The sequence below is a fragment of the Monodelphis domestica genome, chromosome 1 (genome assembly GCF_027887165.1).
Source record: "Monodelphis domestica isolate mMonDom1 chromosome 1, mMonDom1.pri, whole genome shotgun sequence".
Taxonomy (NCBI): Eukaryota; Metazoa; Chordata; class Mammalia; order Didelphimorphia; family Didelphidae; genus Monodelphis; species Monodelphis domestica.
In genome coordinates, this window is record NC_077227.1 from 252,534,860 (window position 1) to 252,547,199 (window position 12,340).

At 41.3% G+C, this 12,340-nt stretch overlaps 1 protein-coding gene across 4 annotated transcripts; it reads left to right on the forward strand.

Moving 5' to 3' along the window:
• Positions 1-1,784: 1,784 nt before the first annotated feature.
• Positions 1,785-12,283, forward strand: NOXRED1 (NADP dependent oxidoreductase domain containing 1). 4 transcript variants are annotated; one of them, XM_007472739.2, is made up of 7 exons: positions 1,785-1,894; positions 2,401-2,576; positions 6,044-6,249; positions 8,056-8,236; positions 8,930-9,081; positions 10,896-11,115; positions 11,595-12,283. In XM_007472739.2, exons 2-7 carry the CDS (start codon positions 2,413-2,415, stop codon positions 11,818-11,820), a joined length of 1,149 nt encoding a protein of 382 aa, XP_007472801.2. In that variant the 5' UTR covers positions 1,785-1,894; positions 2,401-2,412; the 3' UTR covers positions 11,821-12,283. The 4 variants fall into 4 exon arrangements, with proteins under 4 accessions (XP_007472801.2, XP_007472799.2, XP_007472800.2 ...); XM_007472737.2 differs by having other exon boundaries at positions 1,791-1,894; positions 2,165-2,576; XM_007472738.3 differs by having other exon boundaries at positions 1,817-1,948; positions 2,165-2,576.
• The last annotated feature ends 57 nt before the right edge of the window (positions 12,284-12,340 follow it).

Here is a 12,340-nt window from a genome sequence, read left to right on the forward strand (position 1 = left end):
CCTCAAAAATGAAGGGCAAACAAGATTCCAGAGTTCAAGCCTCACACACTAGCTGGGAAAGTCACTTAACCCTATTTGCCTCAATTGGCAAATTACCTTTGCCAAGAAAACCCCAAACAGTCACAAATAGTCAGACTGGACCAAATAACCCTTTTATTTCCCTCAAAACAAGTCATTCTAGATAACAATGCAGAGAAACAAGGTGCCTTTGTGGAGAGTACCTTGGCCTCAAGTTAAAGGATTCTAGTCACTTTTGTCACTAAATAGTGGCATTCAAGGGGGGACTTGTTGGGTTTTTTTTTCAATAATATTTCATTTTACCCACTTACTAGGTGACTCATGAAGAATTCATGTACTGGATACAGGCTGAGCTCACTGACCTCATGGGTCCCTTCTAACTCAAAGATTCTAGCAATATGCATGTCAGTTTATGTATTTGGGCTTCAGTTGTTTGTTTTTCATATCTGTAAAAGGAAAGGATTGGACTGGATCCTTTCAAAAGTCCCTCTTCCAACTAAAAATTTCTGATTCTGTGAGCTCACAGTATGTGAGGTGGCAGGAAGGAGGGAGATGAGATGCTCTGACTTACTGTGCATGGGTGCATAGCAAAATGCCGCACACATTGTAGGTACGTGAGGTGTTTTCTTCAGTCCAGACCTATGATCTTCTTGTGGTATACCTCATGTAAGAAAACTCCCTCCACCCATAAAAGACGGTCAGCCTTTCTACAGCTTCTAAGTCTTAAGAATGGTGGAGGCCGTGCGATTAGGTGGCTCAGTGTTTTGGGAGTCAGGCCTAGAGAGGGGAGGTCATGGGTTCAAGGCTGGCCTCAGGCACTTCCTCGCCCTGGGACTCTGACCAAGTCCCTTGACCCCAGTTGCCTAGCTCTTACCAAAGGGATTCTTAGTATCCATTCTAAGAAGGTAAAGGTTTTTAAAAAAACAAACATGTTGGGGGTTCTGAGAAACAGGGTCACACGATCCATTTATGTCAGAAGACTGTGGACCCAGAAGCTCTTCTGACTGAACCAGATTATCTGCTCTGTCATGCTGCCAAATCAATATTTATTGAATTGCATGCGTGTATGTCCTTCATGGTTTAATTGCATCGCCGTGGCCCTTCCGCCCAGTGTTTGCCCTTTCAGATTTTGTTCTCCCCAGCAGCCCCCTAGCCTTGCTTCTTACACAGCTGAAAAGGCAGGAGCCCAGTTTTGCTTAGTTGGATTTGGTAGATGTGTGGGCTGCATTGGACATATTGATGGCTGCACAGTACACGAAGGTCAGTGAACTATAGGTTTTAAGGATGATTCAAAGTCTTTCGTATCCCAAGCCCCAACAACCAATTTACTCCTCATGAAACCCATATTCCAGGTACCATTTGCTGAGACTTGTTTTTGGAGAGGTTGGCAGGATGGTCCACTGGATTCCCCTAAATAGATTAAAAATGTTTGGAGTTGCCCTCAGTCTGGCCCCTGCCTTCAGGCTTTGAGTAAATGACTTCTGTGTCTCCGTTTTTGTTTTTGTTTTTGTTTTCCCATTCCTAGAATGTAAGGCTTTAGCTATTAAGGCTTACAGATCTGGAACTTTTGATCACTCTTTTGGGAACTCGGGAAGAAATGGTTGAGAATAGAGGACAATGTCAGGGTGATGTGAGTATACCTAGTGATAAATAAATCCATAATACTGCCAGGCAACAATGCAGTGATTGCTCTAGGAAGAGTTGGCCCCTTTAAGACTGAGACTAAAGTAATCTAGTAGCTAAAGAGTTGCCATGACAACTTTCCTGGGTAACTCTCTTAAAGATCTATTTGGATTTTGTCATCCAGGCCAGGAAAAGCTATAGAGCAGACAAAACCTCCAGCTCACTATGCTAAGTGACATCTGAAAGGCTCCGGGTATGTCCTGCTCCTCGGCGGATACCCGGATCCATACTGTACCGGGGCCCTCTGGTATTCATCGGGGCTCTTTTTAAGTGTTCTAAAAATCGTGAAGTTAATGGTAGGAGAGCGTTATTTGGAAATATGGTCTGATTGCCAGGCTGTTTCCTAAAACGCTCCAGATGGAGGAGTCGGGGGTAAGGAGAGGTTTAAGATGATCCTAGTAGAAATCCAAGTCTGCCCGGGGGAACTGTAGAGTTATTGTGTATTTCTCTTCTACTTCTCCAGGACAGAAAAAACAGTGGCTGCCTTGGTGATGTGAGCTCAGTCAGTCATTAGAAATGGGCCAGCACCTCTGCTCTCTCAGAGAACTGGATTAGACCCCCAAATCCTGAGGAGCAGGACAGAAGGGCCAGAGCCCTGATGTACAGCCGCCGATGAGCCACAGACAGGCTCCGTTGTTGGGGACTCCTAAACCTTTCAGGAGTGGGCAGAAAAGACAAACGGATTCCCTGTTTTGGTAGGGCCTGGTAGCTATGGAGCATATAGACCTGATGGAGAATCTGATGACCCTGCAATTTGAGCATGGGATTCAGAAGGACGAGGCCCCCTGGCTGTTTCTTCAGAGTCGCTCTCGAGGACTGATGATCCAAGCCTGTGCCCATGCAGTGTTCTTCTGCAGACTACTCCGGGCGTTGAGGTAAGTTAGGCCTCCGACAAACAGCAGATGGAGAAAGATCTGAGTTCTGCCCGCCGCAGACGAGATCTAAGGCCTGGTCTAATTCAGGCCGAATTGAGCAGCGGCAGTTTGCCCCACCACACAGCCACCATGCACCATGCTACTCCACGCCCAAAGCCAAACTAGTGGCAGTGTCCACACGGTTGACTGGGTCTGTGTGTCAGAACCAGTGTACCATTGTGTCTCCCTCATTCGCATTGGAGTGAACATTATTTGATCATATTAGGTAAGGATTGGGCTCATTCTCTTGTCTAAAAGTAGTGCTGAACTACTGGGTTTGTACCCCAAAGTGGTAATAGGGGAAAATACATGTACAAGAATATTCATAGCTGCACTCTTTGTGGTGGCCAAAAACTGGAAAACGAGGGGATGCCCATCAATTGGGGAATGGCTGAGCAAATTGTGGTATCTGCTGGTGATGGAATACTATTGTGCTCAAAGGAATAATAAAGTGGAGGAACTCCATGGAGACTGGAACAACCTCCAGGAAGTGATGCAGAGTGAGAGGAGCAGAACCAGGAGAACATTGTACACAGAGACTAATACACTGTGGTATAATCGAACATAATGGACTTCTCCATTAGTGGCAATGCAGTGATCCTGAACAACTCAGAGGAACTTATAAGAAAGAAAACTATCCACATCTAGAGGAAGAACTGTGGGAGTAGAAACAACAGAAGAAAAACAACTGCTTGATCACATGAGTCAATGGGGATATGATTAGGAATGCAGATTCCAAATGATCACCCTAGTGCAAATATTAATGGTATAGAAATGGATCTTGATCAATAACACATCTAAAACCCAGTGGAATTATGCATCAGCTATGGGAGAGGATTTGGGGAAAGGCAGAGAAAGAACATGAATCTTGTAACCATAGAAAAATATTCTAAATTAATTCATTAAATAAAATTAAATATTAAAAAAAATAAAAGTAGTGCTGAAGCTCTTCTCTACAAGGACTTGGAGACCTTGAATTAAATAGCCAACTGATTCAGCATTTTCCTAAAGATGGTGACGTTTGGATTGATTTAGATGGTTTTCTTTATTCTGAGGGGAAAAGATCCCCTCATACCTAGTGTCTCCTACCTACTCATGCCTGGGATTCCAGGTTGCTCAGAGAAAAGACGTAGGGGAGTAGAGTGTCTAATGTTAGCCTTCAAATCATGCTTAGATTTTATAACTAGAGGTCATTTCCCCTTGGGGTTCAATTTTGCCCTCTATGAAATTAAATATTAGCACCTTGATATGGACCAAATTTATTATTTTATTTATTTTTTTAATTGAAGTTTTTAATTTAATTTAGAATATTTTTCCATGGTTACATGATTCATGTTCTTTCCCTCCCTTCCTCTCCCCCCACCCTCGTAGCCGATGCACAATTCCACTGGGTTTTATATGTGTTATTGATCAAGGCCTATTTCCATATTATTGATAATTGCAATAGGGTGATCGTTTAGAATCTGTATCCCCAAACACATCCCCATCAACCCATGTGATCAAGTGGTTGTTCTGTGTTTCTGCTCCCACAGTTCTTCCTCTGGATGTGGATAGCATTCTTTCTCATAAGTCCCTCACAATTGCCCTGGATCATTGCATTGCTGCTAGTAGAAAAGTTATGGACCAAATTTAGATGTTTCTCTCTGCCCTAAAGCAGTGGCATCAAACTAAAATAGAAATGAGCCACTAAGCCATACATAAGGATCCCTGTGGGTCACATACTGGCTTAGAAAACTATACATTTATATATTTCTGTTTTTATTAATCCATCAATACATTAACATCAGAAACTACATTTTAACCTGGTTCAAACCATACTCAGGAGTGTTACAGGCCAAATGGGCCATTGGTCAGTGTATGTCACCTCTGCCCTAAAGCATCTCGCTTAAATGCCATATACGAAGGCAGTGGGCATAACAGAGGCACCATGGTGATAATTGGTTGAAATGACTTTGGAATTCACTAGTTAGATTCAGGTTGAGTAATAAGAAATCATTTAGTAAACCCAGTTAGAGCTCTTTTATAAATGGAGGTGGCATAGGCACCCCAGTCACTTCTCACTCTGAAAAAGGACCCAAAGTAAATCCTGTACTTGATGTGACTATGGAAACCCAATGGTTCTATCACTGCCAAATCACAAAGTTGGTAAGTTTTTTTGTTGCTGTTGTTTTTTATCATAAGAAGATACAGTAGTACTCCGGAATCTAGGGTTTAGACTTTGCAATTTCAACCCTTGCTAACAGAATCTCAAACTAGAAGTAATTGAAAAAATCTTATGAATACAATAAATTGTTGTAACAATTCCTGAGTATTAAAATTAGGCACTTGAGTTCTGTGACCCTCACTCAGTCTTTTTTTTTTTAACTTAAATTTTTTTCAGTTACACATAGAAATAATTTTTGATCATTTTTTTTAAACCCTTACCTTCTGTCTTAGAATAAATACTATGTATTGGTTCCAAGGCAGAAGAAAGGTAAGGGCTAGGCAATGGGGGTTAAGTGACTTGCCCAGAGTCACACAGCTGGGAAGTATCTGAGGCCAATTTGATTCTAGGACTCCCTGTCTCTAGACCTGCCTCTCAATCCACTGAGCCTCCCAGCTGCCCCTTTGACCATGATTTTCTTGACTTTTTAGGATTCCAATTTTCTCCCTCTCTCCCTTCCCATCACCCATCCCTGATAGCAGTAAATAGCCTGATATAGGTTATATCAGTGATTTTATGCAATACATATTTCCATGTTGTCAGAGGCTTTACATTCTTTATTATCTCACGGTTCTATCAAGGTTATCTATCAAGGTTTGCTTGGTCCTTTTTAAGTCCAGTAAAACTTCTAAAACTTATTTCATTAGTGTCGGTTCTGGCTTATTCCTTCATCCACACATACTGGCACCTTTCCATAAGGAAATTACCTGAGTTTATTACTCAAAGCCTTTCCAACTTTGCACAGAACATACCAAAGCTTGGGCTTTACTGGCATAATTTAGGGTCACATCTGTGCCATTGGAGTGGGGCTTAAGGGAAATTTTCCACCTGATAGAAAATAAGGCACAGCAAAGTAGAAGCAGGTTTGTGTGATGGAAGTGGATTGGTAGAGGTTGGACCAGTGACTACTTGATGTAGCCTGACAGGCAAGGAACTCAGGCACCTCACTGCCCTAGGATACAGCCATGATAATCAAACTGTGCTTATGAAGGCGAGATGCATAATTCATTTTGGAAAAATTCCCAACCAGAATGGCTAAAGGAATTCATTTTTGTTATTTGGAAAATTTCTCAGCTCATTTCCTGATGGTGCTAGAAAAATGAAGGGTCATTGTAATGCAGTTTCTTTAAAGTTCTTTCTATAGAAGGAAGCTATATTAATGCGCTCCAGGAATTGAACTTCCAGGACAGCTGAAAGGTACTTGTGTGTTTGTTTATTCCCTCAGAAAAATGGGTGGGAGCACTAAAGTCTCCATGGTCCCTTCAGAGGAGGAGGAGGAAGACCCTTATAGAAAACCTACCAAAAGAGACCTGAAAGTGGGCATCATTGGAGGTGGACGACTGGGACGGCAATTGGCTCTAGTGTTACTCGACAAGGCCTCCATCACCCCCCCAAGCCTCCACATCTCTACTCGGAGGCCAGAGACCCTGAGTAAGGAGAAGTTTGAAGGACTAAAGGACCCTGTAACAGCAAAGACCTTTTGCCTCCCCATCCCCAAGTTAGAAAATAGCATTCTAATTTGTTTCTCCAAGGCAGATCCCTTGACTGAAACTCTTCCTGTTCCACTTTCATTACTAATGCCTTTTGCCTTTTTCTACATAATGCCAATGTATGTTTGATACAAGGGGACAATACTTCCTGGCACAGAAGTTTCTAAAATAAACAATTAAGCCATTGTTTTCATGCTCTTATCTTCTATACTAAATCAGTGGCAAAAGATTGGAACTTGAAACTGGGTTTTTCCTATTCCGGCCAGACTTCCTAATTTAGAAAGCCACATAAAGAATGTGTAGGGCTATTTCAATAAAATGCATATATATGTGTGTGTGTGTGTGTGTGTGTGTGTGTGTGTGTGTGTGTGTGTGTGTGTGTGTAAACATAAACATTTTCTAAACATGTATTTTTAATGTAAATGATGATGGTGTTCAGTTAGGAAAGTATATAGTTTGAGGAAATAAATGCTGAAAATATTTGACATCAACTTCTACCATTTTAGAAAATGTTATCCACATTGGCATATATGTATCTATTCTCATAGGTATTTGCCTAAATCTTGGGGACAGGATTGTTCTAGAGTTTCTATTTTGCTTTCTTCCTTTTAGAGGTTCTGTGGCAAAGGGATTAAAGAGCTGGGTTGCAAAGCTAGGACAAACTTGATTCAAGTCTTGCTTGTGTCTCATTGGCTATGTTGACCCTGGTAAGTCATGTAACCTCTCAAGCCCTTGGGCAGCTCTCTTAAGATTCTTCAGTAGCGGGGGCAGCTGGGTAGCTTAGTGGATTGAGAGCTAGCCCTAGAGATGGGAGGTCCTAGGTTCAAATCTGGCCTCAGACACGTCCCAGCTGTGTGACCCTGGGCAAGTCACTTGACCCCCATTGCCTAGCCCTTACCACTCTTCTGCCTTGGAGCCAATACATAGTATTGACTCCAAGACGGAAGGTAAGGGTTTCTATTTAAAAAAAAAGATTCTTCAGTAGCAGAGAAGGAGCTGACCTTCATTAGCAGAGGGAGTGCCCTCAACAGGGAGCTCCCCAATCCACTGAAATCATAGCTTTCCTTTTGATGAAATTTCCCTCCATAAAAACTTGCCATCAATGTCAATAACATTTTCAGTTTTTCACTGTTTTCAAAACTACATTATTCAAACATCAGACACGAGTCTTCCATGTAAAATTTCCACTTTCAGATCATCCATATAAACAGAAGAATGAGGACATTAAGTATTCCACCTAATGGTCTTAGCACTCAAGGAACACATTTCTCCCTTTATAATAAGTTTTATCTACATTTGACTCTGTACATATTTTCAGGAAAAATTCTGTCTCACCTCCCCTGACCCTCTACCCCTCATCTTCTACCACTTCCTCAATCCTTCCTACTCATTTCCCTCTGGAAAGATCCTTTTACAGAAGAGAGCCCCTAAGAAATTCCTACTCCCCAGGAAGAATTCAGAGAAGTTCTAAGAACTTCTTAAAAGTAGGATGAGGAGGATTGATTCCATCACCTAGAACACTGTTATTGTGGAGGCAGATGTTCTAATAATGGAGTTAGTGCATTACTGAAATGGGTTGTTTTTTTTTTAAGACAAGAGTGTCAAAGGAAATGACTTATGTGGGCTGACTTTGAGATAATTATTCACCTTTTCTTACCATAAAATTTAGGTACACGCTCCTTTGCCTTCTCTGCTAAGGGACCTAACCCAAAGTATTTCAGTTCTCTTTTCTCTTTGCCCCTCTCAGTTGACCTCCAGAGGATGGGGATCCGATGCTTTTACCATAACTGTTTTCTGGTGGACTGGGCCAACGTGGTCTTCCTCTGCTGTCTGCCATCCCAGCTGCCTAACATTTGCTTGGAAATCAGCACTAAACTTGAGAAATCCTGCATTGTGTATAGCCTGGTCACTGCTGTCCCTCTGCTTAGGTAACAGCTTTAGAGTCTAGATCAGTAGTTCTTAACTTGTTTTTTAAGATGGTCTGGTACTGGTATTTCAGTATAATTGATCTCCTTTGTAATCCCATGTATTTTATGCTGTGCATTTCAAATCACTATTCTGCAAAGGGGTCCATGATACAGGAAAGATTAAGAAACTTTGAGTCCAAGGGAGTTTTCATCTATCAACTCCCTCTGCCTCCTCCTACTATCTGGTCCAATCTCTTCTGGTGTTTGACTATTCCTTTTAAAGTGGGAACTGCTCTGTTCTGCAGGAGTAAATCATGTTTTCCTAATCTTTCTTTTCATCCATTCTGCAGTGTGCCCTGTTAGGCCGACTGCTTACTTTTGTGTGATATTTTGCAATAGAATTTATTCCTAGGGCTAAGTAGAACCCCAAATTAGACTACTGGATTAGGTCATTTTTACTTATTTCTAGTTCTGAGATGAGGGCAGCTAGGTGATATTTGGAGGAGGCAACAAGATCTGTAAAAGAGAGAGGGTACTAATATCTACTTACAAACAGTTCCAGTAACAAAGATAGTCCCAATCTCAGGGTTGTTTCAAGTAATAAAATGAGATCTTTATAAAGCACTTTGCAAACCTCAATGCTGGCTCGTATGATCATTGCTATTATTCTTCCATGCCTTCTCCTCTGAGTGTGTACTGTGATTTTACTTCTAGGCTGAAGCAGTTACTATGCCATACCGCCATCTTGCGCCCCCAGTATCAGTGTGCTGAAAATTATACTGACATATGGGGGTCCAATGAGGACATCAAAACTGCGCTTCAAGACCACGAGATAGTTCAGGCTACTTCTCCCTACAGCACTGATGGTAAAGGCTCACCAAGCTTTCTGCACACTTGCAAATGTCTCTGTCTTTCCACCTATTCTTCCATTACCGGGAAAAGGAAAACAACCATCATGCTCTCATGTCCCCAGAGTTAGAGACAGACTTCATTTGTTACAAAAGCAGCTTTTTTTGTGAAAGAGTGGGGAACTTGACTACCTTAACCTTTTAAGAATGACCTGACCCAGGTGGAGCGGGAACATTTTTGTACTGGTAATCTGAGGAGATAATTCTCTGTGGGTAAACTTTTTTTCCTTTTTTTTTCTGCCCTGAGAATTTATTTTTTGAAAAATTTTAATTTAGATTATTTTTCTATTCATGTTCTTTCCCTCCCCTCCCCCAACCCCCTCCTATAGCCAATGAGCAAATCCACTGGGTTTTACATGTGTCATTGATCAAGACCCATTTCCATATTGTTGATATTTGCATTAGGGTGATTGCTTAGAGTCTACATCAGGGGTCCCCAAACTTTTACACAGGGGGCCAGTTCACTGTCCCTCAGACCTTTGGAGGGCCGGACTATAAAAATCTAACCCTAACCCTAACCCTAACCAGGCAGCAGTATACACAGTACAGAATCCCCTCCCCCAGATTGCCACTCATCATGCTGCTGTCTTCCATTGTGCAGCCACATAATCCTTTGTACAGTGCCCTCTTCTAAGGTGCCACGCAAAGGATTATGTCACTGGAAGTAGTACTGTACATGAGCGGTGCCCCCACATACAGTGCTCCTCTCACTGACCACCAATGAAAGAGGTGCCCCTTCCAGAAGTGTGGTGGGGGCCAGATACATGGCCTCAGGGGGCCACATGTGACCCACAGGCCATAGTTTGGGGATCCCTAGTCTACATCCCCAATCATATCCCCACTGACCCATGTGATCAAGCAGTTGCTGTGTTTCCGCTCCTACAGTTCTTCCTCAGGATGTGGATAGTGTTCTTTCTCATAAGTCCCTCAGAATTGTTCTGGATCATTGCATTGCTGCTAGTAGAGAAGTCCATTACATTCAATCGTACCACAGTGTATCAGGCTCTGTGTATAATGTTCTCCTGGTTCTGCTCCTCTCGCTCTGCATCACTTCCTGGAGGTTGTTCCAGTCTCCATGGAACTCCTCCACTTTATTATTCCTTTTAGCACAATAGTATTCCATCACCAACATATACCACAATTTGTTCAGCCACTCCCCAATTGAAGGGCATCCCCTCATTTTCCAATTTTTTGACACCACAAAGAACATGGCTATAAATATTTTTGTACAAGTCTTTTCCCCGATTATCTCTTTGGGGTATAAACCCAGTAGTGCTATCTGCCCTGAGGATTTAAAGAGATGTCATTCCATAGCTTTCACTTTTTCAAAATAAGACAATCTTCAGATTTGTTTTTCCTTGCAAACTAAAGAATCATTAGACATCTAGGCTTAAAATGTATCATAAATGCCAGAGAGTTGGGGCCCTTGATCCAGGGAAGTGAAGAACGATTACTTTAATCTTCACATTGGAGGCAGCTACGTGGCTCAGTGGATAGAAGGACAGTCTTGGAGCGGGGGAGGTCCGAATTCAAATCTGGCATCACACATTTCCTAGTTGTGTAACTCTGGGCAAGTCACTTAATCCCAATTGCCTAGCCCATACAGCCCTCTACCTTGGAACCAGTAGACATCATTGATTCTAAGTCAGAAGGTAAGGGTTTAAAAAAATATCTTCACATTGCTGGGTACTGCCAGGGGATATGGCCTATTTTACCCTTTGTGTTGCTTTTCAAATTGGTAACTTGTATTTACCCTCTTCATTGATACATAGGAGGAATAACTCTCAACATCAAGTGGCTGGAGGCAGTTTTCTATGCAGCCCTAAATACCTGCACAATAAGGGAAATGCCCTATGGAGATGTGCTAAAGGCACTCAGTGACTTGTGTCTCTCTGTGCATATGCCAACCTGTGGAAAGAAGACTGGTTGCCCAAGGTTCGTTGTTACAGACTTTGTCAACCAAGCTTTTGCCAAGACCCTAAGTTCAAGCAAGTAAGTAAGATACCAGATACTTGACATTTCTGGTCTACCTAGTGTTCTCTTGGACTTTTGCCTTAGCTGACAATTTAGACTATTTGTTGTCTAAATACTTAAAAAGATATAATTAGGTCTTCTCTGTTTTCAATATCTATAATAACCTGATGCATTTTTCTTCCTTAATTATAAGAAAAAAAAACACAGTATGTCATATTTAATCATTACTTATAAGGCATTAGAAGGTTCTAGATAAATGCATAAAACACGTTGAATAAAATAAAATCAATACATCGTACTGTTGCAGTAGGATTTCTAGTATAGCTCTGAATTTTAACTAGCTGATAAAGAGTATAATATCTCATTTCCAAATGAAGGAAAACTTTCTTTCAAAGGAAAAGTCTAATAGTTAAATGAAGTACTGAAAAAGTAGTAAGGGCTGAAATACTATCAAAAATACTATCCCTAATCAAAATACTTGTTCTTTTTTTTTTCAGTGTTTTCCCTTGGTTTGACTTGATCACTGTGCAACTCAAGGAAACGCCCTTTAGCCAGCACCTAAAAAAAAGTAGAACTCTCCAAGAACATTTAATTGTTCTTTATCGTGCCTCATTTGGTATCTTACCTCCCAAAAAAACAAAAAGGAATGAAGAAGAGGGGGAAAAAAATAAAGAAGCCGCTTCAGGCTCACAGCCCGAAACGTCAGATTTTTCAGATGCTTGAGGAATCCTCAAACTGATTGGCTGCCACTCCCCAGGTCAGCCCCCTTAAATAGGATGGACTTTGACTTTCACAGCTGGCAGTAGTGGCTGATTTATTTAGCAATAACTTGTTGGATGGATTTATAAAAATACAAAGGTTTTGGTGAATTTGAAGATAAATATCAAGCCAAGAAGGTGGAATACATCATAGAATTGTGTTTGTCACAAATTGACCACTAAGGAAACGGAAAAATGGCACTGCTGGCTATTGTGATTGTAAGCCAAACCATATATTTCCTTAATCTGAGGTAAATTTGGCTGTTGGAGATTGCCAATGTAACCTAAGTATTCTGACTCATCTAAGAATATAATCAGTCCCTTGATACTTACTCTTATTGAAAAGTTTAGTTTTAGAGAGTTCCATAAGTCAACAAAGATAACAACACTGGGATAAATAAAGAGATGGGGCACACCAGTTGACCAAGTTCTGATTCTCTTCATGCTTCTTTTTTTAACTTTAATAAGACTTTATTTTTTGTTTT

What these genes read in the sequence shown, in the direction of transcription:
- NOXRED1 (XM_007472739.2), top strand. Translation starts at nt 2,413, where the DNA reads ATGGAGCATATAGACCTGATGGAGAATCTGATGACCCTGCAATTTGAG. An exon ending in ACTGCTGTCCCTCTGCTTAG is followed by an intron (nt 8,237 to 8,929) that starts GTAACAGCTTTA and finishes TTTTACTTCTAG; the next exon opens with GCTGAAGCAGTTACTATGCC. An exon ending in AAGACCCTAAGTTCAAGCAA is followed by an intron (nt 11,116 to 11,594) that starts GTAAGTAAGATA and finishes TTTTTTTTTCAG; the next exon opens with TGTTTTCCCTTGGTTTGACT.